The 27853-nt window shown below is 38.3% G+C and overlaps 1 protein-coding gene across 1 annotated transcript in view; it reads left to right on the plus strand.

Moving 5' to 3' along the window:
• Positions 1-27068, plus strand: part of CADM2 (cell adhesion molecule 2) — a 574383-nt gene extending 547315 nt beyond the window's left edge. The window contains exons 9-10 of the mRNA XM_058829687.1: positions 23026-23151; positions 24831-27068. Of these exons, the coding sequence (XP_058685670.1) occupies positions 23026-23151; positions 24831-24949 (245 nt within the window). The 3' untranslated portion in view covers positions 24950-27068. The remainder of the gene's footprint in view (positions 1-23025; positions 23152-24830) is intronic.
• The last annotated feature ends 785 nt before the right edge of the window (positions 27069-27853 follow it).

The raw sequence follows: 27853 nt of genomic DNA on the forward strand, positions 1-27853 counted from the left end.
GTCACTCAGTTTCAAAGACATTATAAAATCATAAAACCAAGTTATGAATTTTCCTCCTTCCCAATAATGCAAATAAAAATTACAGATGAAAAAGGCATTTACTCATCCTACAATATAATTCACTTTATCGGGGAAAAAAAAAAGATACCATCTGATGAGAATGCTCATCACTTATGAGTCTTATTGCTATAAAGGAAAAAATAATTTCTCTCTGTGGCCAGCTACTGTGTGAGTTCAGTGGTAAAATGATTATCAAACTATTTGGCAATTGCACTGGTGGTGTGTGCAAAGAAATACTGCCTGGGTTGCTCAAGGTTGTAATAGCAGTAATGGCTCCACAATTAACAAAAGTGATAGGGGAAACCCAAAGAACATCTGTTACAATAATGGTAGGAATAAGGAACATAAAGCAGAGAGAGGGATAATACAAATTCAGATTTTATGGCCAGAGATAAAAATACAGAAAATTGTGAGATGATTAAATCACAACTGTTACAACCCTTCTACCTTAATCTGACATAGTTAACCTAAATCTTCTAGCAGTACAATTTACTGCTAAAATCTTCCTGATGTGCAAACCATGTAAACATGCTGCTGTGGAGGTCACAGTTCATTTGCCACAGCAAACACAGGTAAAATTTTGGGTACAGTCCTTACAGAATCAGATTAAGCTGGTGAATATTTATACAAATCTAAATTTAAGCCTCGTACCAGTGAAGGAAGATTTATAGGATCTTGATGAAGGTTTATATGATCAAGTACATTGTGAATAATTTATACATATGCATTGTTTTTCCTGCCAAAAAACCCTGCATTTTTCAATATTCAGAAGTTACAAAATCCATAAATGGAGCCATAAAAACAAGAATTTTATATAGTGGGTTAAAGGAAACTATTAACACTGTGGGTTTTGATTTTGGGTTCTATTTTTCTTTGGAAAAATATGCTGTGTCATTAGAGACTTTTTATTGGTCTTTTTTTTCCTCTGGTGATACACATAAAATTCAAGCTGCTTTTCCTGTTCAGGAAGGTCACAGAGCACATATGAAGCTCTGGTTTTTTGGACAGAGAAAGGAGAAACAGCCAGGAATCTCTGCTGGAGACCAACAATGCTGCTGCTGTGGTTCCTTCCTCTGAGCAGAGTGTCATTTCTGATTCTGCATTTCCTGAAATGCCTGGTGTGCAGCTCTAGCTGCCAAGAGGATACACATCGCAGTCTGTCACACCTCTCCCTCTGGAGCTGAAGCAGGAGAAAGCACAGCCAGTCATGAACCAGAAACGCTGACTTTTAGCACAGAAAATCTAAAAGTGTGTGGATTTTACTCTTGTTTTTTTTTTTTGTCAATACTCATCCATTTCTGAGTGAGAGAAAAATGACAGGAAACAACTAGAGAAGTGTCAGTGGGTAGAAGCTCCTGATCTGTGGAGACATTTTCACCCAAGTTATTTGTTTTTACATACCCTGAATAGGCTTTTAGCCTCTACACATCAGTGAAGGCTGTTAAGGAACAGTGGCTTAGAGTGCTCAAGCCCTGTGAGTCTTACCTAGTAATTCCCTGTATAAAATATCCCATGTATAAAATTGTGCACATTACACTGAATATATGAAGGGAATATTCAGGATTGGATAGTTTTGGTGAAGAAGGTATTGAGTTGGTTCTGGGCCCATCCATTAAATGTATCCCAGTTGTATCTCCTGGTGCTAAAGAAAAAACAAAAGCGATACCTCAGTTTAATGCAGTGCTACAGCTGTACTGATACCCAGGGTGCTTGAGGTATGTCAAAGGATCTATAACAAACATTTATCAGCACTTCTCCTCCACTGGGTGATGCAGAGAAGGCTCTGCCCCTGTGTGTATTCAGGCAATTGAACTCAGCACACACTCTCAAAGGCACGCTTTTGTTTGCCGTAGGGATGTTAAAGTTTCGGTTCAGCAGAGTCTCTTGCCTGCTTCAGGCAGAAATTGGATTCCTGGCTTGGTCCCAGCAACTTGAAAAGAGTCTGATGCCTATACAAATATACATAATGGCAGTCTTAATCATTAGGAATTATGTTATTTTTCTGTTTCTCCAGTAATGTTTCATAATGAATCAAAATGAGCTAGATGGCTCGCTATCACTTTGAATGCTAATTAAATGGAGACCTTCAGCAGTTTCTGACCACTTCTAATGCTTCTAATTTCTGTTTGTTTATATTTCTGTTTATCACTGAGGCTTGTGTTGTAGAAAACCCCAGCATAACAGAAGAATCTTAATTCCTTGCTTTTTCTTTCCTTTTTTTTAGAAGCAAAGCTCCCAAATCTACAGTAAACTCTTCCTTCTCAGACATCAGTGCAACTCAGACTATGCCAACAGGGTTTTTTATCTCCCTGAAGTAGGGATTCAGAATATTAAGAAGTTTGGAGTAGGATTTACAAGGATTTTACCTGCCTAGTTGCCCCATCATTTTCTCACCTCTTTGCTTCAGTTTTGCTTCAGTGGACAGAAACTGAAATGTTTTAAAACAAAATAAATTTAGCAACAGCAAAGCAACCAACTAATTGGGTAAAAAAGAGAATAAAAAAGTGAAAATATGTATTGTTTGCCTACCTGGTTTTTGCTAATAATGCAACACTGACTAGAGCATTGACTGGTATTCTGCCTTGAAATCTGGTTTTGCTGGTTAAAGTTCCTTGCTGACCTAACAGGGGCTGAGTTTGACCATTGGAGCTGCTCCCGTCCTCCCTCTTCTCAGAGAAGATGTCATTCCATGTTTCAGCACCCCCTAATTGATAATAAATACTTGGGCACACACAGGGAATGCAAAGCAGAACCTCTGTTCTTCCTTGTATTTTATTCCTTTGTTATTCTTCTGCCTTTAAATGCATTAAGGACAGAAAGGGGCAGTAGTGAAATTCAGGGAAAGATATATATTTTATTTCCTATCACTGTTTAAAGAACCCCTCATAGTTTGTTTTAAATGGTGGGCAAAAGGACAGCATTTGGAGGAAGCAAGCACAAGGCCAGTTTATAACACAAATTCTAAGTTTCCCAAATGGTAAAGAGAGCTGTACATGTTAAATAAAACTGGTACTCCAACTCCTGCTACTAATAATAACAGCAGTAACTGAGGGAAGGGCATGCTGACTTCAATTCATTAAAGGATCAATCTCAGGAACCCCTGAAAATCTGTTTTACCTTTCCCCAACTCTGCCAAATAGAACAAATGTACCCAGTACCTTTTCTTGGTCCTGGTTGGTTTTACCCACAAAGGTACAGTAAGTCTTTCTGCTGAATTTTAGTGTGCTCTGTCACATAGGAAGCACCAAAAGTCATGGCTACATCACTGTGATTCAACAATGTTTATGAACTAAAGTGAAGAAAAATGGACAGAAAGATGTTTGAGTTCTTAAGGAAGAATTTTTCCCCCTTTCACAGTCTTTCCAGTCTCTTCTGTTTCTTTAAAATCTCTTAAAGTATTTTGTTTATGTTTTTGTATAAAAATTTTAATAAGCACAAAATGCTGGGAAGAAAACATTGCTTTGCTTTATTCCAAAATTTCTGCAACAGGTGTAACATTTATTTTGTTTTAATTGATATTTCAAGTTTGTTTAAAATGTTTCACAAGGTGTAACATATTGAAATGAGTCATCCAGTTGTCAGTGTGTTCTTGGAATAAAAGGTTCCTGTATAATGTAGGTGTAAAAACACTCTTAAAATGTTAGCAGTAGATTAACTCTCCCTAAACAAGTTGAAAATGGTTTGACTTTTTTTTATTTGAAAGAACAGTTCAACTCACCATCAATTACACTCAGAGCTCATTATGTTTGTGCTGTTATAATTATCAGTCCTTTCATGTCTTGGGCCTTTCTTGTAGCTCCTTGGAAGAATATTTTGGTTTTGATGCGCAGCTGCTTGTTTCACACAGGTCCTGCCTCAAAAAGCCAGATCTGATATCAAATGCTGTTGTCAGTTACAAAAAGCAATCACAGCCACCATTTTTTATGTTTCCTCAGAAGGCACATATGAGACATTTCAAAGTGTTGTACTGGAGTGCTTCAAAACACTTTTTTCTCTTTAAGCAACCCACTGAACGTGTACTTTTGTAGTGTCAGGTGTCCCCTACACACTGTTGCTCCTTTAAAGGACGATACTCTGGAGTTCTTTTAGTCCTCCAGTAACCCTGTCCATCCTGTTGGCACACGAAGAGGTAGAATAATTTAAAGTCAGATTCTGAGAACTGATAATTAAGAGGAGAGATTTTATCTGTCGCTTCCCTCAGTATTTGTTTCTCTGTGTGAATCTATGGACTAAACAATTATTATTTCTTTTAAATTTTCTTTTTTGTGTCAGCATTTTCAACAAGGATGTCTGCAACAGGTGATTATAAAGCTTGTCTTTAAAAAAAAATTTTAAAAAATCGTGCACACAAAGGTGTTCTGCCAAAATATGTGATTTGAAATGATCAATATGATCTTTCCTGAAGTTCTGCTGCTGAGACCTGGGGGTTTATCAGCACAAGATGATTCTTTCCCACCAGGCTGGAGACAATTCAAGAGTTTGTTCTCTGCTCTAACAAGAGATTCAAGATTACAAATCTGGTTCAAGAAGCCTTCTCAGTGGCCCTGTGTTTATATACATGCCAGGCCACCTCATAAATGCGTGCATGAGAAAACACCTGCTCGTTACCTTTGTGTAACGGGGTTTGTATTCTCCATTCCAAGAAACATCTCTGAGCACTTCACACTTAGAAGGTCCCAGAAGCAGTTTGGCTTGGATGAAAACCATCTCTGTCAGCCAGCAGCTCTTAGTGGTAGTTTTAAGTTGTTCTAAATATTTAAAAGCTTGAAAGGTATATTGAGTCAGATGGGACATGACTGCATCCTTAGATGCTGAAAGTAAAACAAGCATGAAGCTCAGACAATGTTAAACTGTTCAGGACTAAGCCTCTGATGAGGAACTCAGTCATGATAGTATTTGTTTAAAGGGTTTGCCTGTGTAGTCCCTTTTGGATGTGAAGGAAAACTAAACTATTTGTTTTGTTTGGGCAAGGTTTTTGGGATGTGTTTTTTTTGTTTTTCTCCAGCATGTTTCAGAAAAAGGGAAGTCAACTTCTTTTTGTTGCATCTGTTCTGTGAAATGACAGACATCTCTTCAGGCAAAAAAAACTTGCTGTAATTTGACTCTCAGTAGACAGGTAAATACAGCTTGAAAAACAGATGTTTCAAAGGACAAATATAAGCAACACTACACAATGTGATTTAAATTTAACTGTGCATCTTGGCTTCTACAGATTTCCTATTAGTAACTGGAAGATAAATTCTGTGAAAAATCAGTGCTTAGAAGAAAACTTTCCAAGGTTTCACATACACTGCTTTCTTCTGTGCTCTCATAAAAATGTTAAGATGTTTATAGTGTAGAAAATTAGTCAATTAACTATAAATTCCTGTCATAAGATGCTAAAAGGGAATTGTTTAAATTAAATAGTGGTGAATGCAAATCAGTGATATGCCCTATCAACTAAATGTACCTGTGCTTAAAACATTGTGTTTTAAATCAACAGCTGTGACAGAAATGCACACGACTGAAGGGATGTAGGGTGGAGAGAGAGGGAGGCTTTTCACTGAATGCATTCTCCTGAATGCACAGCGAGGCATCAAAGTAATCATACCAGAAAGGAGAGGAGCATATTAGTGATGTGCTTCACATATGGTACCTTCAAGTACAGAGTTCCTCGTTCCACTTCATTCACAGGTGAACTGTTGTTAAGGAGCCACTCTGCTGCCTGCAGTTGATATTTTTGTTAAGAGCTCTGGAACATTTTGATCATGGGCAGGACTAAGTCATACCATTGCTGGTCAGTGTGCACTTGCTCAGGCATGAAAGGGAGATGAGATAGGAGATGTGTCACTGCATCCATCTTCTGAGTCATTTTCCCAGGAGGAATTTCCCTCTCTGGGTGCAGCCAGTCAAGAGAGGAGGAAGCCAAGGAGTCTGGTATTCAGTGCCTGATGCTAGGCAGCCAGCTAGAGAAGGGGAGGTCAGTGCTCTATGAGGCATTTCAAAGTGGTCTTTGGGTACAGTAACTCCTGTGTTTATCCAGTGCTCCAAGGCAGTTCCACTCAAAAGGGGTGTTTTTTTTTAACAAAGTCACAAAGCCCTGCTTCTCCCAAAAAATCACTGTTCCCTTCTGGGTACTTCATTTCTGTCTCTTAGTGCCAAGGTGGTCATGGCCTTGACATGTAATTTTGTTGTGGTGGTTTCCTCACTACTTCAGGGGGTTTCACCCTCTTTTATACATGGAGGAATTGTATTTATTTTAATATTCTTTGTTAACTTCTACATCCATAGTGAAACATAATGATTCTGTTCCCCTTCGTGTTGCATCTTGAGTAAGATAACTGTGGTTAGGACATTTTGGTTTGAATTCAGCGTTTTCAAGTGTGTATTTAACAGTCTTGAGGTAAAACAAATTGCTTGGGCCCTCAGGCAAGCTAGGGCTAGAGACACTCACTTTGTGAATTTAAAACAACTTTTTGGGGCAGGCAGGTCCACAGATGTAAAAAAAGGCCTCTAGGCATGTGCAGTACAGCATATCAGTTATCCAAGGATGTATTTTCGGGGGTGCATTTATCTTGGTGTCCTTTAAATGGCTCAAGCCACTCTTCTGTGAACACTCTTCATGACTTTGCTGCTCAAATTTGCCTTAAGATGTACTAAAGATACTTAAAGGTTCATTTGGTTCTCATCTCAAGCTCACATTCGCATTGAACAGAAAAACAAATTGCCAGAGGTCTCATGGACCCTACTTTTGTGGGACAAAGAAAAGTTCTTCACTTCCAGAGCAATAGCAGAAAGTAACAGAAACAAAATAATAAGGCAATAACAGGATTTGTGGAGATGCTTGTGACACTGGTGAAGTCATTTTAAGTGACAGCTTTGCTGAAACTGTGTGAGCCTCTTTCAGGGAAAAGTAGCAGAGGAAAAGGATGGTGAGAGAGCTGTGGAAGGCAGGAGACACAGAAAACTGTGTGTAAGCACACTCCTAGAGAGAGCTGGGACACAATATCATTACCAGATGTGCTGAGAAATTTTCCTCTCCTTGAAGTCAAGTTATGTCACCAGAGAGGAAGAGATATGGGAAAGTGGAAGGAAAAGAGAGATGGCTGATGCTCTTCAGAATGTTTTCCCTACAGGAGACTCAGGGGCAGAGAGAAATTTCAGAATTTTGGCAGCAGGATTTTTATCTCCTCAGGCTTGGGGAGAAGATCTGGACCATGCATTTAGTTGTCAGACTGTTAGATGAGGGCTTCCATGTGGTAGTTCCATCAGAGCCCCCGCTGTGTTTGGGGTCTGTAGTGTACTTTGAAAAACTCCTGCTCACTGTTATTACATGGAGATAAGATTCAGTATATTTTTATCTACAAAACGTTTTGTGCATTGAATATCAACTCTGACAGGCAGACAAGCAATTTGTGTGGTTCCTGGTTCTTACTCCTATTACAGAGGAACACCACCATCCAGAGTTCTACTTGCATGACAATTTCTCTACTGAGTGGAGAGATACAAGATATTTCAAATTAGTTGACCTTGCTATAAATAAACCTAGCTATTCCTGAGGAAAACAGAATTACACTAGTTTTGTCAAGCTGGCCATAAAACTGAAATCCTGACTGAAAATACTGCAATTGCCACAGAATGCTGAAATGTCAGCTCATTTCTTTGCAAATCTAACCTCTCAGTAATTGTAAACATAATTTGATGGAAAGTCCATTGGAACAATTTGCTGATCTTTGACATTCTCATTATGTATAATGCTTTGTAAAACATTATCTGAAATAATCTAGTGGATAATTTACAGGTTGGTTTGGTTTTTTGTTTTTTTTTTCCCCTAGAATTCTGAGACCCTGTTTGTGAGATTAAAAACAAATTATTTTGAGAAAAAAAATTGTGAGAGTAAGACAAGGCCCTTTATATCACATAGAGTTTTCCTCTACTAACATATATCTTCTTTCTGTGGTATAATTTCTAAGGCTTTATGTGAACTCCTGCTCCCTGATTCATGTATATCCATCGCTAGAAGGGAGGAGAAAAGTAATTGTGGAGCCTTTTGAATTTTTTCAGTATGGCTATGATTGTGATGGCAGCAATATAAGTCAACACAGAAAGAACAGCACAACTTGAAGCAATAGCAGGATCGTGGCATCCTCCTGGGTGCTGGTTTGTTATTAACCATTCATTTTAAGATGCAGAAAACTGGAGAACCTTTTTTTTTATTATTTGTTTGGGTTTGTTAGGTTTGGGTTTGGGTTTGGTTTTTTTTTTGCATATATTCTTCATTTAAGTGGCTTATGGCCCATTTCCTAGAACTGTGAAGTGATAAAAGTTTTTACAAACCTCTGGAGATCAGCTGGTCCAAGCCTAGCTTAGAGCAGGGCCATGATGCATCAGATTGCTCAGGGCCTCATTCAGGTGAATTTTTTCCTATATCCATGCATGGAAAACCCAGAGCATTTCTGGGTAACTTGCTCCTGTGTTTGACCATCCTTGTAGTGAATTTCTTGATAGCCAGTTTGAACTTTTTATGCCCCAGCTGGTGTCCATTGCTTCTCTTCTTTGCACACCTCTAACAAAATCCTGGCTCCATCATCTCTTCTCCTTCCCCTGTAGTAGAAGACAGCAGGAGTGTTTCCTCTTTCAACTCTCTTCTTCAGCATGGAATTAATTCTCCCAGAATCTCCTCATTCATTGTGTGAAATATACTGCATTATGGCTTATACCTCTAGAGCCATGGTAGGTTTTAGAATAATATTGGTTTGTGAAGGTTATCCATGAAGATTTAACCACGTGGAAGCAATGAAAGGCACAATGGTCCCTATAAATACCTAATTTGTTCTTGTTAATATCTAACTTATTCTAACTTGCCACAACAGTTACTTATTAAGAGAAGCCTCTCTACCTGTACACACATTATTCTAAAAAATTAATGTTTCATGGCACTTTTTTTGTGACTGCTGTGGTTGCTTTTGTTGCTCAGTGGTGACAAAAATGGTAAGATTACCTTATTGTTCCCTGAAACCTTGACCACTACGTGCAGGTTTGATTGCTTCATGTAATTTTAAAGTTCCAAACTGTGTTGTTGCATTTGATTAGCATAAAAATAAAGCATTTAATATTTAATTGCTCCCCTGTGATTTTAGGTAACTTTGTGTAACTAAATATAAGGACGTTTTAATCATAATTTTCAAAGTTTAATTGTAGTGCATAAATTATTAGCACTTGTGGGAAAGTAGACATTACTGGAATGAAAAAGAAAACTGAAGCCAGGAGAGTATAGCTGTTCATTTTTTAAACATTAATTCTACAGTAACTTCTTGTATCAGCTGAGATGAATCTTCAATGATTCTATTATAAAAATGGAACATGCTTTGCTATTAAATTCAAGTTTGTTTATGAACCCAAGGGTTCGTGTTGACCTGTTTAACAACATTTAACAGCATCCCTAATACTTCTCTGTTTGTTTCCATAATCTGGAAGTAGAGTCATCCTATTTCTGGCTTATTCCCATATTTCTGTTTATTTTTATCTTCATCAGTTACCTGGTGTGAATTACTTCCAGTGGCTTAGCTGCGTAAAGCTGTCTTGTGCAGTCTCACCTCTCTGAAATAAAAGTATCTAGCTTTTAATTTCTTCATTATGCAAATTCATAATAATAGATATTCAATTTCCTTTTATAAAAGAAAAAATACATAGATAGATTAGATAGATAGATAGATAGATAGATAGATAGATAGATAGATAGATAGATAGATAGATAATCTCCAGGTAGACAGATATCTCCAGCAAAAAGCTTAGTAAAAATTAAACCCACGAAAGTTCATTTCAAATGTTTTACAATACTATTATATAGATTACTGTGTGTAAAGGCAGGTGAAGTGCCTGCCTTACCCGTACTACTGTGATATCTAAAATCATTCTTTTATAATTGCTTCTGTGAGTTAAGGTAAGACATTGTCCTGCTCCTCACTTTATTTCAGAGGAACTGGGGCTTGGATAAAGAGAACACTTCGCCAAAGCGCACGTCAAGGCATTTGTTGAATGGCAAGGATTTAAATCTGATTTTCCATGCTTATTCCCTGGAAAAACCTTGCTCTCAAAGGGTGCCACCAGCATGATGTCCTGCAGGAGCACCTGCCCAGCCTCTGGGCCATAGGTGTTGCTGTGAGCAGACCAAGCGCAGCAAACGCAAGGTTTCACGATTTCACTCAGCCGTGAGATGCACAAAAACCCCTTTCCATCTTAAGTATCAAAATGGGTATTGGAGGAACAGGCCCCATGCTGCCTCCTTGGCCCAGGTGATGGGAGCAGGGCTTTGATGAGAGGCTGCTCCCAGCGAGGGGCACTCTGTGATTATGCTCTGCCCAGCGCCGCGAGCTCACTGCTGCCGCTGGCACTGGACCCAGACGTGCTGGTGTCAGAGAGAAGCTGTCGCAGTGGGTTCTGAATTCATGAATCTCACCTCCACAGGAGGAGGAGCAGCCTGCTAAAGCTTTCCAGAAGGCAAGGAAGGCTAAAAACACTGCTTCTCACAGCTCAAGGATTCCTAGCTGTTTCTTTAACTTGCCTGTGTCTCCTTTGGTAGCCAGTGCCTTGAAAGCTGGAGCTGGGATCTAGCAGCCCAGTTCCAAATCAGCAAAAGCACTAAATCATGTCTTAACTCTCATTTGTTGCTTACATGTTTTACTGAATTAAAGGCTGTAACTCCCTTGAAATATCCACACTTGGCTTCACAGCTCTCAGAAACAATATGTTTCTCAGCTGAATGCAGTGTCTACTGCTTGCATGTCGGGAATGGTGTTGTTAGAGATGTTGGTTAAATAGTCAGATCCAAAATTTTGCTGACTAACAAAAGCTTCTGCATCAAAGAGGGTGTCATAATGTTTTTGAAGGGCATCTTTTTTTTTAATTGGTTTCAGCTTTCAGAATACTTCAGAGAGAAATATCATGTCCCTTACGTGGCTGTAATGTAAAGGCAACAGACTTATTAGGAAGGAAGGGAGAAAGGAAAGAAGAAAAGTTGCTCAGCAGTGGCATTTGGAAAAGTTGTGTTAGTTCCAGATTTGTTTAGAACATTGTTTTCTACTTTCACGATTTGTCTTTTTGACTTCCTAAAGGGAGGACTAAGTTTTTAGAGGTCTTTTAAAAGGAAATGCCATTTAATGAACCACTTCAGTTAAGTAAGAGTGGATGCTAAGTGATTCAGGCTAATGAGACAATTTAAGGTGAAGGGTTTATATGGCAAATCTCATGCAGTTAAGAATAAGAATAAGAACTGAGTAGGGAAAGAAAGGAAAAGTTGTTGGAGTGATCACAAAGGAGATGAGAAGAATATTTCTAGATTTTTCTTAGGCTCATAATGCTTACAAGAACATTTTTCCAGACACATGTATAGGTGGAAACAAATTTTAACTACTGCAGTACAAAGATGCTGTCCTTTTAAGAGCTGCAGAAAAGCAAGGATGTTTTGCACAGCTTTAGAGCAAGAATTTACAAGGTCAAAACTCTCCTTTGATTTAGAGTGTCCTGGTACACTTTCTGGGCAGAATGAATGTGCAATAAGAACCATGACAATTTAATAGGCTAGACCAGAAATATTCATCCTTTGACTAGGAAATGATATTTGCCTTTTTTTTTTTTTTAATAAGCCTTGTATACTCAATTTTGAATTAATTTTGTTGTTGATCTGTGAGCTATAAAGCTGAAGAAGCTGTAAATCATAAGAAAAGCCCTTCAAGCCACAATTAGTTGCTCTGTGAATATCCTCCAGACATTTTTCCCCAACCTTTCTTACCATAACTTTTTAAAAGACCTTCAGTAATGTACTAAATTTTAACTGTCCACATGTTGCAGCCACCACTGCAAGGAGAGTTGTATAGTAAATTCTGAAATGGTGATACCGTTGTCTATTTTTCCCTTGAAATTTGTGTCATTTTATTTCTGAGGTTTTTGGTTGGGATTTTTGTTAAATGGAAGGCCCTGAACTACTGATTTTTTTTTTTCTTTCTGCAGATGGTGTATAATTTTAAGCTATTGGCATATTTCACAGAATTTTTCTGATTTTTAATGTAGAACACTACTGATACTTATTTCCCCAGTGTTTGACTTTCTACTGCTTTCCAGCATCTGGAGCAAGCTCAGGCTGCTGTTAGGTTGGGTCTGCCATCTTCAAACACTGTGAGCACAATCAGCATTTAGTAAAATAAACATGGCCCCATTATTTCTTAATGCCTTGCTTAACAACTTTAAGATTAGACCACATCTCCCGTGCTCCCAGTAGGCAGCACTTTAACAGTGAGTAATATTTCTGTCTGCCGTAGTCAAGTAATCCCAAATGTAAGTAATTTACAGGCTGGCATTAGGGACTGTTACAAGAGACATATTGTAATATGTCACTGAAAATCAGCCTGCCTCTGCACGTTTGATCAACAGCCAGATGGAGGCTTTTATCACATTTATTTAATCTGAAATATACATAGTAATTACAGTGGACCTCTGGTTTCTCGGTCCTCGTCGCTGTCTCAGGAGAAGGTAGGAAATGAATCTGTCAGTTTGCAAACTGGTGGGGATGTGACCCCCTTGGTAGAATCTGGGTGTGGAACAGCTAGTGCTGCTGACAGTGGAGATCGTGCTGCTGGAAATTAATGCATGCTGCCAAGTTGAAAAAAAAAAAAAAAGCCCATACACCAAAGACTGTGTAACTTTATTTTTTTATGAATACAGAAAGCCTTTAGGAGAGCAAAGACCAACGTTATTCTTAGCAAACCCATTACCAATCGATGGCTTTAAGAGCAAACAATCTCTTACTAATAGCTGGATGGTATTTAACTTAAAGGCATCTGAAAACAACAGGCTTAATGTTCCCAGAGGAGAATTTCGTTAAGATATTGAATTCCATCAAGCATGTCATTATTAAAAGGGGAAAATATTGTTGTTTCCATTAGTGCAGGGTTGGCATAAAGAATGGATAGCATTCAATTAAACCACAAGAAAAAATTCAAACAAATGGAAGGTAGATTTATCTCTTGGACAGGAACTTCACAATGGATGTTGCCATTGTCACAAAGAATTTAATAAGATTTTGTGCCCTAATTAGAGCAGCTGTAGAAGATGCCTCACATATTAAGGGTGCTGCTGACCTTATCAATAATTTACCTGTTACTCTGTGCATTACAGCAGGCTATCTCTGCTAATGCCTCTCATATCTCTCTTTTTGAGATGAGCTGGATCAGTCAACCTCCTCTTTTGGATCAGTTACTACCCTAACCACAAGAATGCCTGGCTAATATGGAGATACACTGACAGATAAAATATACTATCAACTGCCAAAGAGGCTCTCCTATTACAGTTACTCATACTGAGTAGTCCCATGACAGACTAAATTGCTGTTCAGCCTGAATAAAGTGTCAGATTCTGGCTGTAAGTGGCTGGTTTACCGAGGTGTTTTGATGTCATTATAGGCTTATAATTACTCTAATCTGATTTGGTAAGAAAAAAATTAGCATGACAAGCATAAAGAATTCATTTGAACAATAAGTTTTCTTCCACCACAGAACTAAGTTTTAATTAGAGCTGTTCTTCAATTAATTAAATCTGCCCTTCTTGGTTTTAAAACTCTCATGAACATGTTCAGTACAATGTACCTTGTACAACTGTGAGTCTGCTGCTGCCTCTCTGATCCTTACCCATCCTTACCTGTCCTCAATTAACTTTATGTGTCTGGATCTGCCTTACTGCTGACAAAACCTTCTCCTCCCCAGCTTCTGCCATCAGGAACAGCTTTGTCTTTGTCTCTCTCTCTACTGATCCTCCCCATCCATTTGTTTCATGGTGTTTCTTGACAGAAAGTGTGTCTTTCTCCCTCTGCTTACTCGTGGTGGTATTTATTATTTGAGCTATGCAGGGATACTGATTAGGCCTGAGAAGCAATCAGTGAGGGAATTCATGTAACTGATAGCATGGTAAAAAAAAAGCCATAGTGGAAATATTTATGCCACTTTCCAGTGGGCTTAAGCTCTTGGGGCTTCCTTCAGTTAGCAGAGGGAGCTTTGAGCGATCCCTTTAATGCTTTGAGTGATCACTCTCTCAGCGATCTCCCTGTAATTCCCAATGTGTATTACGGTGATAATGAGTTGCTTTCTCCTGAAATGTGAATGCTGAGACTGCCAGAGACCATCTGAGTGTGGCCCCAGCCCCTGTGATGGCAGCCAGCAGCAGATGCCCGTGCTCAGCCGGCTCTACGGAGCGCAGGCGCCACGCTCCCTTCCCACACTGTCCTGCTCATGTTTTCTCCAGCCAGTCAAAGTCTGTGGGAATCAACCAAAAGCCACAGATTAAAGGTGCTCTGAGAAAGGGAGAAGAAACTGTCATCTCCAGGTTCTGTATTAATGAGAGAATGGTTTAATATTTATATAGATAATTAACTTCTGGTGACAGGAAAAGGAGCTGTGTGCACGCTAACTCCATCTGGTCTCTGGCCTTTTTGACAATGAAAACCAAGAGCAGGGATCTTCCTATATTAATTGACGGAAAGTCATCAAAAGAATGATGGCACTTCTGAAATGTGTTTTTTTCTCCCAAAGTAGGGAGTCATGATTCTCATTTTTCAAGGTAGAGATAGGTTCTTCTTCTTTTCTTTTTTTTTTTTTTAAGTATCTAATGGATGTTTCCAAATTTCAGTCTTTTTATGCTGCAGTGAAGGCATTGAGCATTCTGGAACTTCACAAGAAAATGAAAATTAAAATGCTGGAACAGTTGACTCATTCAACTTAACAGGAAAATTCTCATGTCGTCTGTGCCAGTTGTCCCCCTCCTTTTTCAGTAGACAGAAGTTATAGCTGGATGGGCAAGCATTTCTTCAAACCCAGAAATTACTTAATTATCCTCTACAGAAAATAAGATGAAGGAAGAACGTTGCAGATTTCTGTTGTTTTTTTTTTTTTCCTAAGTCAAAGTCTGAAGCAATTAATGAGTTTATTGACAGCCAAAAATATAATGTTGTCAATAAGAAAAGTGTTTTATGTGCCCTAATAAGAGGAACTGTTCCCTTCAGGAAACTGGATCTTTTAAAGCAGCATTAAGGAAAAAAAAAGAAGATAAAGGGAAAAGAATCTTACTTTTAAAAAAAAGTGTCAAGCACATTTATACAGGGACAAAATATGGAACAAGGCTCTAAGGCCCCTGAAAAATATTGTTAAACTTTTCATCTTAATGTTGTAGTTATAGAGCTCTCTTCTAAGTACTTAAAAAAAATGCATTTACAAAATAAATAGGTATGGGTAGTGCTTTTATTCACTTTGACAAGGGCTACCTACTCACAAATACATATCAGGAGACATTTGCATTTTTCTCTCTGCCGAAAGAAGTCTTGGCTTCATGAGAACAACACGAGCTCTTAGAAAGGAGCTGTAGTTTCAGCTGCTGAAACATTAGCGTGGGACTTTTATCTTTCTGTGATGTAGGCTCTTCTTAATAGGAATGTATATAAAATTCAGTGCTGTGAAAAGAAAAAAACACTTAGAGGCAAAATGGGCCAAATGTGCTACTGCAGTAGCGCAGGAAGAAAAGGCTATCAATTCTTTTGAAGGTTTAGAAGTATTTTTTTCTGTCTGTCTTCGCTATGGTTGATGATGTTCTACTATTAAAATAGCAGTTTATATGTGCTGTATATTAGTGCACTGTTTTGTTCTTCTTTGCTTCAGGCACTGAAGGATAAAGCAGCTTGTCACATATTTTAAGTTCGGAATCAGTTAATAACAAAACGTATTTTCAACGAATTTCACAACCAGCCCCTTTGGGCAGCAACTCTTTGCAATTTAAATGAAGGTGCAGAAAGTTTCTTTTCCCTCTTAATAATAGTTTCACAAGTTTGGCATACATGTATTTTAGTGGTTAGTAGTACATTACAAAAAGAGATTAAAAACACCTGTTTCAGCCTTCCAGGCCATGCAAGAGAAATTGAACTCTGGGGTGCCCAAATTAAGATGCTAAAATGGGTAAATTCTACTTCCCAGAATTTAGCACAGAGAGCACTACTGTCACTTTTCCTAAGGCAAATACCTTGTCAGCTATCACTTCACTCTAACCTTCTATCTGTATTGTGGGACAATGCACACTTTAGTCTTTTTTCCTGCTGATGTAAAACCAGATCTTTGAAGCTCTGTTTTTGTATTGGGGGTCTTTTAGCTTGTTTGTTTTGATTTTTTCTAAGTTTTACTTTTTTTTTTCCCCAAACTTGCATTGGTGGGACAATTGAATATTTTATGAACCCTATGGCTAAATCTCGGTGATGACATTAGTCTGAATATATTTCAAAACCCAGGTCTGTGCCATAAGCTGCAGAAAGAAATCTTCTCTGGTTTCCATGAGATTGTGCCTCGTGGCTTTCTAAGTGAATTATAGAAATTCTGCAGTGTGAGCTGAGATGAGAAGGAGGAGAAGCATGAAGGGTGGGCTTTGGGGAAAGGAGAAAAAGGTGAGGAGGCAAGGGCCCAGAGGTTATAAATGCCACCTAACCACGTGAAAAGCCTCAAACAGGATCTGTGCCACTGGACACCGAAGTATTTGCAATGGAGAGAAACCTCTAATGAAAAATTGATTATTGGACAGAGATTTTGACTTAAGCTTTTGTCTCCGTTAGGGCTTTTATAAAAACATCCTTCCTACTCATTCTCTGGTATCTAATAAGCTCTGAGCCTCTGCTGCAACCTGTCCTCTCAGGTTAGTTATAAGAAAACAAGACTCTTAAGTTCTTTACTGTGTCTCAAAACTTGTTGCAGTGGAACCATGCTTCATAAGTAATTTGAACAGAGTGAAAGAGAATAATTACACAAGCTCTCATCTCCTTGGGAAATTACGCTAATATGAAGAAATAATTCACTGGGGAATATTTCTAATGTAATTTACATTCACTGATGGACTTCAGAAATCCTCAGACTACTCTCTCCCCATAGCTGTTGCAGTTTGGTCTCTGCTGGTTAGGACACTTCAGAGCAGTGCAGGTTTAGATATCTCATGATTTGAGGGTCCTTACTAGATTTTCTCCAGAAATCTTCAGAGTCTCCCACCACTCTTTTTCACAGTCACCTGCACCTGTTTCAACAGCCTTTCATATAAGACATACATATTTATTTAATTTTCTGTACCTCTTGGGTACTCCCACCCTAAAATGCACATTGCCTGACCGATCCGATTTGAGCAAAACCCTTAAAAACAATAGCTTTTGCAAAAATATGAAATATTGGTGGGTTGTACTGGGGGTTATAATAAATCCCTGAATACAGGGAAAGGATCAGGAGTCATTTGAAGAGATTTTTCTGCCATATAAATTTCAGAGCCATGCCCCAGGATCCCTTATTGGAGCAAGTCTTCTTTGCACTTGATTATTCATGAAATCAGTAGAAGTGACTGTAGGCTGGTGGTTTCAGTACTTCTGTGGGAAATGGGACAGCCCTTTCTTTTCCCAGCCTTAAGGAACAGTAATTTATGAATAATACATATACTTAATAACTCTTCATTTTTTGAATTCTATTGAAGCTCCACAGCAAATTAGGATATTTCCAATTTTTCATATAGTAGAAATGGTCAAAACAAATTATTATTTTGGATGCCTTAAAACCAAGGTCATCACAGAGTGATTTTTTAAAAACTTCAGTGTATGAGCCAAAAATACATATTGATAAAGTTCTGCAGAAGAGAGGGCTACTTGAGCACATATTCCCCAAAATGTGCCATTTCAGCGTTCACAAATGTGCTTGTTTTGCCTTTGCTCTGGAAAGGGTTATCTGACCCTTTCCTGCAGCCTGCTCAGTCAAGTCAACTCTGCATAAATTAGAACAAAACTTCTGCATGAGGAAACTGAAATTCGGTGAATAATTAACATACACTTTATGCAAAAGCATGAAAAACTATTCCAAAATTTCTCTGCTTAACTAAAGTGTGAATTCATATTAAAATATTCTGCAGTGAAACTTTGTCAGCAGGTCATAAAAAGCACATATCTACTTATTTATTAGCCCTAGGGTTTATCTGATGTGTTTCATCTCTTAAAAAATGAGGCGCTTTTTTCCCTCTTAGTCATTTTAAGAGTGATATTTAATTTAAATGTGTGTTATTTAATTTAAGTGTATTGACAGTTTGTGAACAAACAGTAACAGGGAAATCCCAAGAGTTGAAAATGGGTACATTTTCACAGCATTGGCAATTAGTATTTTGAAGAAGCTTTCTAAATTTAGGGGAAAAAAAGAGCAAATAAAAGGGAATTATAAGGTTTTGGATCATTATGTTTTTTAAGATTTTCTTAGTTTCATCACAGGGCGAAAGAAGCAAGAAAAAGAACTGATCTCTGAAGATCTGATTGCAAAATTAAAATGCCACTGTTTCAGGCCATGACTACCTTAGCTGCCTGTGCTCATGAAGTAAAAACCAGTATGTATTAAAACAGTAACAGTGTAATCTAATTTTTTATCATTTTTTTAAATGGAAACAGCTGAATTATAAATTTTTATTGCACAGTTGAATACCTAAGATTTCATTTGCTGGAGTTGTGTGTATGGCAGGGTAGGATTCACTTGGTAAAATCCATGAAGCTTAAAATGTGAATCTCAAAATAATCTGAATAATATTCTGCTTTTTGTGGAGTGGTCAGTGTTTTCAGGAACTTTAATGACAGTTCCTAGTACTTGTGCCCAGAACACTTGAATGATTATGCATGTTCACTGTATACTTCATTAAAATACAAAAAAGCATGGTTTCCAAATCCCTGTATTTCTATCTTTCAGATACTGCTTGGGCACATTTTGAAATAGTAATTATTTATACCACAATAGAAAGCCCCAGATCTATAATTCATTGGGGCTTGGATTATTTAATGAAAGGCAAAAATATAGTGCATTACTCTGTATGCATAATGTAGAGCATGTTTATATTTAATGCTAGCATTATTTTTCTATGAGGACACTATTCATGAGATATGCTTCCTGGTCAGAATATTGTTTATGTTCTACAGATTTCCATTCTGAGATGGAAAAAAGCTTGTTTTCCAAGAAAATGTTGGCCACATTTAAGAATCTTTATTTCCTGTGCTTCCATCTTTTCCTTTGTCTCCTTCCTTTCCTTTTTCCTTTTTAACAAAGGAATTGTTCTCTGATAATAAAATGATAATAGGTCATATATAATTTATTTTTTTTTGGACAAACTTCTCTATCAATACCAGTAAATATAATGTGGCTTTGATAGCAAGGTTGAGATTAGAGCAAAAAATATGCTGCTACTTTGGGAGTCCAGTGAATACCTACATTAGTTTTAATGTTTAAAAAACTCAGCCTATAGCAGTATTAGAAACTCATTAATAGGTGGAAACCTTGTATTTAGGCTGGCTTTGGGTCACTTTGTGTAGCCACATCAGGTATGTCAGAGGAGTAGTGAGTCACTCTGTGTCGGAAATCACCAGAGGATAAAAACACAGAGACGTGTTTATCTCGGTGTATTGTGAGGATTTTTATCTGAAATGTTTATTAAAGCTCACAGAGGACATGCGTTGTAAGTCTGGGTATTGAGCTGAGGCTGTGCACTTCAATCAGCTTTGCAAAAATGCCTGTAGATAAAGTTCTGTGCTAACCCTCCTCTGGATTATGCTCTGCATCAGGAAGTATATTATCCTTTAAAAGATCTCCTTTTATTCCTCAGTGTTTCTGGCAGCATACCAACAGGAGCCAGTTTTTAGTGGGAAAACACATCCATGCTGCTCCTGTCCCAGTGCTGCCAAAGAGCATCTCCTGCAGGTCACACACGGGCTTGGGGACACGGGTGGTCCTCAGAGTCCAAATGGCTTTTGCTGCAGGGAGGAGCTTTATTCAACATTGCCACAGGCACCACAAAAGGAGGAATCTTCTAGATGGCTCAAGCAGGCTGACATTCCTGCAGCAAGCTGTCACCTTCCATCTTCTCAAGCCAGCAGCCACCTCCTCCTTGCTCTGCTCGGAAAGCAAAGCCCCTACAAGGCGAGGGAGAGGAAAGCTGAGGGCTGAGTGCTCCAATCTCTTGCTTTGGGAAGGCAGTGCTTCAGCACTCTTGCTTTCCCCTGTGAGTCTGCTGGTGCACAGGATTTGGGGTCAGATTTAATGACCAAAACGAAGCCTGTGTCCTGCTGGACTGGTGACGTGAACTCAGTGTGGTGCCACCACCAGCAGCACCATGCCAGGAGGAAGTGGAGGTGGAAGAGGATGCAGGAGACTTTATGAGGTGTTTCTAGATTTTTTGAGGTCAAATACCTATTATTTGCCATCATGTCCACAGAAGTGCTATGACCAGCTTCCCCAAAGTCCTTGTGGCAGCCAGAAGAGAAAGCTGTGGGGGCTCAGAAGGCCAGCAATAAGTGACAAAGTGATGCCTGCCATGAGTCCAGTGATTGTTAAGAGCAGAGTTGAATCTGTACCCATGGCCACACCACTCTGAGCTCCAGCAAGCCTGAAAATGGAGTTGCAGAATACTTCACAGTTTGCAAAAGGAAGGGAAAACTGGATTCTTTTCTTTTATCCATGGAACATTACATTTATATACATGTGCATTTATAGATCTTGGAATCAGAGAATGGCTTGAGTTGGATGGGATCTTAAAGATCATCTAGTTCCATGGGCAGGGAACACCTTCCACTAGGCCAGGTTGCTCAGAGCTCCATCCATCCTGGTCTTGAACACTTCCAGAAATGGGGCAGCCACACCTTCTCTGGGCAACCTGTGTCAGGGCCTCACCACCCCCACAGTGAAAAATTTCTTCCTAAAGTCTACTCTAAATCTACTCTTAGTCTGAAGCTATTTCCCCTTGTCCTATCACTACTTACCCTTGTAAATAGTCTCCATCTTTCTTGCAGGTTCCCTTCAGGTACTGGGAGGTCACAATTAGGTCACCCAAAGGCCATGTCTTCTCTAGGCTGAACAATCCCAATCCTCTCAGCCTTTCCTCATAGGAGAGGTGCCCCATTCCTCCCATTCCTCACATCAGCTCAGTGGCCTCCTCTGGATTCACTCCAGCAGATCCATGTTCTTCCTGTGCTGGAAATCCCAGAACTGGATGCAGCTGTCCAGATGGGGTCTCAGAGGAGTGGCTCAGATGGACAGAATCCCCTCCCTTGGCTGCTGCCCACGGTGCTTTTGATGCAGCCCAGGACGCATTTGGCCTTCTGGGCTGCAAGAGCACAAGGTCAGCTCACGTCCAACCTCTCACCCACCAGCACCCCAAAGTCCTTCTCAGCCTGAGTGCTCTAGATCTGTTCAACCCCCCACGTGGACGGAGAGCAGGATTTGCCCTGCCCTGGGTGCAGCACCAGCACTTGGCCTTGTCACAGCTCATGAGACTCCCATACCAGATGTATCCATACATCTTGCTGCCATACAGCAATCCTGGCCAGCAGAATGTCATTGCACTATTACGGAATCACACCTCCTCAGCATTATCAGAGGCCTTTCTATCATCTTCACAGACTTTCCCTCTTTTCTGTGCAAATATTTTTCCTGCCTTTCCCTTTTGCAAAGCAAAGAAGTTGTTTGCAAACTATTTGAAGAATATAAACAGCTCCTACAAAGGAAATGCCCTTGAAGCGGTGAGAGTGGAATGATTGCAGCATACAGTACATGCTAATAACATCTTCAGAGAATTACTATTACTTCATAGCAGAGGCGTTTTCATTATAATAGGATCCATGTCATGATCCTCAGATTAAAATTTTGCCTTCTTCTGTATTTATCTGTTGAGTCAACAGTCACAGGTTACTGGCTGGTTGCTAAAAGCTCTGAAGAATTACTCACCCCAAAGTAGTGCCATTTCCCGTGATTGTTTCTTTGCAAATTCTGTGATGCATCGGGCAACAGAGCAGGCAGATGACCAGCACAGAACACTTGAATCTGACAGTATTCCCAGTGCTCTGCACAGAGCTGGAAAAAGGAACCTGCTGATTCACTCTGCCGTTAGCAAACGTGCAGATGACACCAAGTTGTGGGGGAGTGTTGATCTGTTGGAGGGTAGGAGGGCTCTGCAGAGGGACCTGGACAGGCTGGATTGATGGGCTGGATACAACAGCATGGGGTTTAACAACACCAAAGTGCAAGCCGTGCCAGAGGAGGTTTGAGTTGGACATTGGGAAGAAGTTAGTCACAGAAAGAGTGATTTAGCATTGGGATGGGCTGGCCAGGGAGGTGGTGGAGTCACCATCCCTGGAGGTGTTTAAAAGCGACTGGATGTGGCACTCAGTGCCATGGACCGGTTACAAGGTGGTGTTACCTCTTTGGTTGGGCTTGATGATCTCAAAGGTCTTTTCCATGCCAGCTGACTCTGTGATTCTGTGATATCTATTACAGCTTGCTCACACTGGGTGTTAATCGAGCATTTGTAGTGAATTCAGAAACTGATGCCTGAGTCTGAATGATGAGTTTCAGGTTGCCTGATACCTTTATCTGGCTAAATCCATGCAGACTCAGCTATGTGCAGAGGAACTTGGTATGGCTGCACTTTATCTGCCTTTTTATTTCTGGTGCAAGAGGGTAGGAATGAGAGGAAGAGAACATATAAGGGTTCCCCACTGAGAATCAATTCTATAAATTATGTATTATGCAGACAGTATTCTGCTGATGCTATCCAATCCCCAATTCTCACTTCCTTGTTTTTCCTTCTATAAATAGCTATGGCCAGGTTTTCAGTTGTAAAATGACGAGGACAAAGCTAGAAACCTTTTTCATTTAATAACCTCTGCCAAAGAAGAATAAGGTAATATTTTTCATAACTGCGATGTCCTCAGGGTTTTAACAATCTGGGAATACAAGCAGCACTGTGTTGTTGATAAGATACTGGGAGTAAAAGTGGGAATAACCATGCTGAATATTAAAGAAGGAAATGCCTGTTTTCAGGATGATCAGTACAAAACTTGGTACTGTGAATTTTCCTGTCATTTTTTTTCTCTGTCTAGGACCACTTTCGCTTTTTTGTCTCTCCCTCTAGATCCAAATGCTTTGGCTGGACAGACTGGACCTGACCACGCTCTTATAGGAGGAATAGTGGCTGTAGTTGTCTTTGTAACACTATGTTCTATAATTCTCCTTGGTCGATACCTGGCAAGACATAAAGGTAGGACATGTTTAGTGGAACTTCAGTCACTCTTGGGAGCAAGGCATGATTTCACCTGGGAGTGCCATTCCCTTTCGCCTTTCCCCCTCTGCTAAATGATTGGAACAAAAAATAGTTCTCGGTGCAGTGAGAATGTGAATTTTAACCAGTTTTCCAGTGGGCTAAGGCAAAGGACATGGGGTTAGTGCCTGCCCAAGGTCACCTTATAAGTCAGTGATTTAGAGAGACCAAGGGGTAAGATTGCCCCTTGGTTTTGGACCTTAACTCCTGATACTTGCTTATGTGTTCTCATCATGTTCTCATAGTTTTAACTAGCATATCAACTCAGCAGAATATATATGCATTGAGTGAACAAGATTTTTCATTTCAATGGATTATGCTAATATTATAAGATAATATATGTCTAAAAGATAATATTAGAAACCAGTGGTGAGTTTTCACATCAGTTTATCAATGATCCCACTGGAATAAGGGGTTCATTCCTGAGGCTATTCTGTGGTTTTGTCTTAATAATCCTGGTCCCTTCATTTTCAGTCCCCTCTGCCACTAAAGATAACAGGAATGGAGTGACACTGACTTTTGGCTTCTCTGTGATTTGATTTTGACCTACTTAGTTCCAAAAACATGCCTTGAGATTTAACCTCTGTACAGCTTGTAGGTCTATTGCTAAAACTCAGTTGATTCTCCTTCCACATCCCTCAAAAAAAGAAAAAAAAAGAAAAAAAAAAGAACAAAAAAGAAAAAAAAAGAAAAAAAAAAAAGAAAAAAAAAAGAAAAAAAGAAAAAAAGAGGAAAAAAAAAGAAAAAAAGGATGAGTGCTGGTATTAATTCAGTAATTCTCATTTTAAATAAGATAATCATATACATAGCAAACATAAATTGATAATAAACATATTTTCAATTTTTTTTCAATTTTCAATTTTTTTTGACTACCTGGGGGAAAATCAGATTTTTTTTTTTTTTTTTAAAGAGCCAGTGAAAGTGTGTCTCTTTTGTTTTACTTTCATGAATGAACAGTTGTACATTTTGTGCCAGCATAAATAATGCTTTTCACAAAAAGAAATTTGACTATGGTATACATTTCTTTTTTTTTTTCATTCATATCCAAAGCATAAAAATAGCTGTGATAGTATGAGTTGGTTCAGTTAATAAAACTGCCTTGATTTTTTAATTCTTGTATCTACTATGATACAATTCTGTAAAATTAAAACATAGATATGATCGAGAAAGAACAGAAATAAAAATGATCAGTGGCCATTTTTTAAAAAAAAGCATGTTTATGAATATCTGTATTCAAAATTGCTTTGTTTTTGGATGGATAGCTATTTCATGAAATAACCAAGATTTTATCACTCATTCTGTAATTGAAAAATAAATTGCATGTTACTTCAGTTAGAAAAAGGGGAGTTTTATTAAAATATTTCCTTAATTTGTTATGGATATACTAGAGTTTGTATATATGCCTTTAACAGTATAAATATCAGTGTAAATATTTCTTAACTAATTAGAAGTTTGAGCACACCTTTACAATGCATACTAAAAACTGTGTAAAAATATTTTCCATTCTTTAAAAAATGGAAGTACATTGTTTGAAATGTACTACCTATAATGCAGTGTGAAAAACCAACCCTAATCCTTCTCCTTTTTTTTTTTCTTTTCTCTTGTACTGATTCCTACAGGAACATATTTAACAAATGAAGCAAAAGGAGCTGAAGATGCACCTGATGCCGACACAGCCATTATCAATGCAGAAGGCAGCCAAGTCAATGCAGAGGAGAAAAAAGAGTACTTCATTTAGATGCAGAGCTAGAATCTTGGAGTTTTACTTATCAGGCTGACTGCTGGAGAAAACTGGCTATCATTTCTCAGAATTCATTTCTGCCATCTTCTGCTATCTTTATTAACTCGCATACTCTGCTATAAGTAGCCAGTTTATGCCAACAATCAGCTGTTGACATCATCATTCTATAATTACAGTATCATGCGTAAAACAGGACATTTCTTATTGCCTAAAAATCATATCCACTGCTCTCTTAACATACAGTGCTTGAATATACAGCCTTAACAATGTTAATCATCATCTTAATCCAAGTTTTCTACATATTTAAGTGTTAATGCAGCTTTCTTTTCCAGTTTTGTTTTATCATGTCCCTACTAGTATGTCATAGAACAAAATTCGTAACAAGTACTATTAGGTAAGGTCCTAATTTACTTACAGAAAATGTTAAGTCTAAGATTAGAGGTTTACAAAGAATATTTTATACCTGTCTATCTATAATTCAAAAAAGCAACTTGTTTTTGAAGCATACGCCCTTGGAAACACAAATTGAAATCTGTTTAGTATAGTTTCCTGTATGTTTGGATTTGGTGGGAAAAAAAGATCAGTCCAGTGAATTTTTTGTTTTGTTTGGCTTTGTTTTGTTATGATTTAAATGGTACCTTGATAACAGTGCCATGTTTCCGTGGTGAAAACATGCTGAGTAGCTATACAGAGTCTGCAAAGTTAGGTAATAGAGCTTCTTTTGAAACAGTTTGTCCTGCCCTTTTACTGGCTTTTGGGATCACAAAGATTAGAGAACTTTCTGAGTAATTTATGTTTTTATAATTTATTTGCTAAACATGAACTCACCTGCCTACTCAAATTTGATGTCTTCATGGGGCACAATGGCAAGGCATTTTAGTATCTGTATATAGTGCATATAATAAATTCAATTAAACATTATTTGATACATATTCAACTTTTTTGGCAGTAGCTAAGTCAGTCACAAGTATGCATTTTCTAATGTCCATTATATCCCTTTAGATATGACTCAAAATCAATATTCTGAGTAGATAACATGTGTGAGTATTTTTTTGTCTGTATGTCCTAGCACTGTTCAGCAGCAAACTTTTCTAGTTCTTGTTAATTTTTTCTTTGTTATACAATGGAAGCACAATGTTATATGGAAAGGTAGTTTTAAGCTAACAACCAGTGCACAGCCTCAGGTTTTAAATTACAACCACATTTGATTACTATCCTTAAAAAGTACTATTGAGTTGCTAAAATTCTCAATTTTTAATTTGGCAGTTCCAGAGCTGCTTCTCTATGTTGGTTTGCCAAAAAAAAAACAAAACAAAAAAAACCTTTAAAAAAAAATTAAAAAGGAAAAAAAAAAAAAAAGAAAAAAATAGAAGTGTTAAAACAAAAGATATATGTTTTGTGTATACAGTAAATGGACTAATTCTTTATATTAAATTCCTGTCTATGCATTTTGTGAGGTACAAACTTATGTCACCGTGAATGATAGAGAATTCCTGCCATGCTTTTAGCTCCACAGTGAAGGTCTCTGTTTGGATTATTTCTGAATTTTTTTTTTTGTGTAATTGACAGCTGAAAAATCACATGCTCTTAAATATGACAACAAAACACTGTAAGCCCATTGGCTTATTTCCTCTTCCAATGAAAAGAAAAGGTTGCCATAACAGGTCTTGGGAATGATTCTACACTGGAGAATGCAAGTTAGTCTAGTTGGAGCTCGCTTTGCTCCTGTGTTTTGCACCTTTGACAAAGAAGTATTTCTCTCTGGTTGATGTATTTGTGAAGCATAAAAGCATGATGGTCTGCTGTAAAGGACTTTCTCCTGGGATTTTATTTTTGTGTGGGGAAGGGAGAATTTGGAATACGACATCATGTGGTATGGTGAAATGGAAGATAAAGGTGCTGTGACAGATTATTTATCAGAAGAATATAAACCTTTTAAGGACAATATTAGAGTATTTTAATTGTTTTTGTTGAAGCATTTATCTTGTTAATTTCTAAGAAAAAAGGGTGACGTCAATCAAAGCAGCACTTTTTTTCAAAATATACAGACATAAATAATATGATGTGGTTGAGTGTTAACATAATAAATCATATACAGTATGACATTTTAAAGAAATAAGTCTGCATTGATGTGATTGCATGCTTGTTTTTACAGTTCACTCCATACCCATCTGTGGAAAAATGCAATAATATGTTAATATAATATGGTAGTTTGAGAGAACCAGGTAGGTGCTACTAGACACATTGAAAACTAGTATAGGTTTACAAGATATTCATGTCTTTCAAAACATAAACATGTAAAAGGCTGGCAAAGGAAGTCGATCAGTTTAATACCAAAAATATGGGTTCTTGTCACAGCAGTAAGTTACATTAGCTATAGTACAGTATCAGAGTTTTATTTCAGGACCTGGGGCCCACTTCAAATAAGCTTTTAAGTACATAGTCAGCTTCAGGCGTCAGAGAAGTTCCCTTGGAGTATAAGGCACTGTTCACATGCTTAAAAACAAAGTGCTTCCCTGGATGAGGGCCTTATTTGCTCAAGTGGAATTCCCCACCAGCGTGGTGTTTGCGCCTTCCTTCATCCTTCCTAACTCCAGCTCGCTTGAATATAGGATTGTTACTTGAACCATTACCCAGCCAAGGTCAGGCAGGACCTTCAAAAGCAGGATTGGCCTTGTGGTAACCATTTCAAACCATATTCTCCAGTGGCATAGAAACAGCATTTCAACTTGGCAAAAAAAACAGATTTAAATTGTACTGTTAAAACAGGTTTGGTTTTGGTTTTTTTGTTGTTGTTTTTTTTTTCATTGGCTTTCAATTAAAACTCCTCACATGTGCTCATTTTTAACCCATTTGATCTTCCATTGTCTTGCACCTGGTGATGTCCCTTGCAGCTGTGCA

This window comes from Poecile atricapillus, chromosome 1, assembly GCF_030490865.1.
Source record: "Poecile atricapillus isolate bPoeAtr1 chromosome 1, bPoeAtr1.hap1, whole genome shotgun sequence".
Classification (NCBI taxonomy): domain Eukaryota; kingdom Metazoa; phylum Chordata; class Aves; order Passeriformes; family Paridae; genus Poecile; species Poecile atricapillus.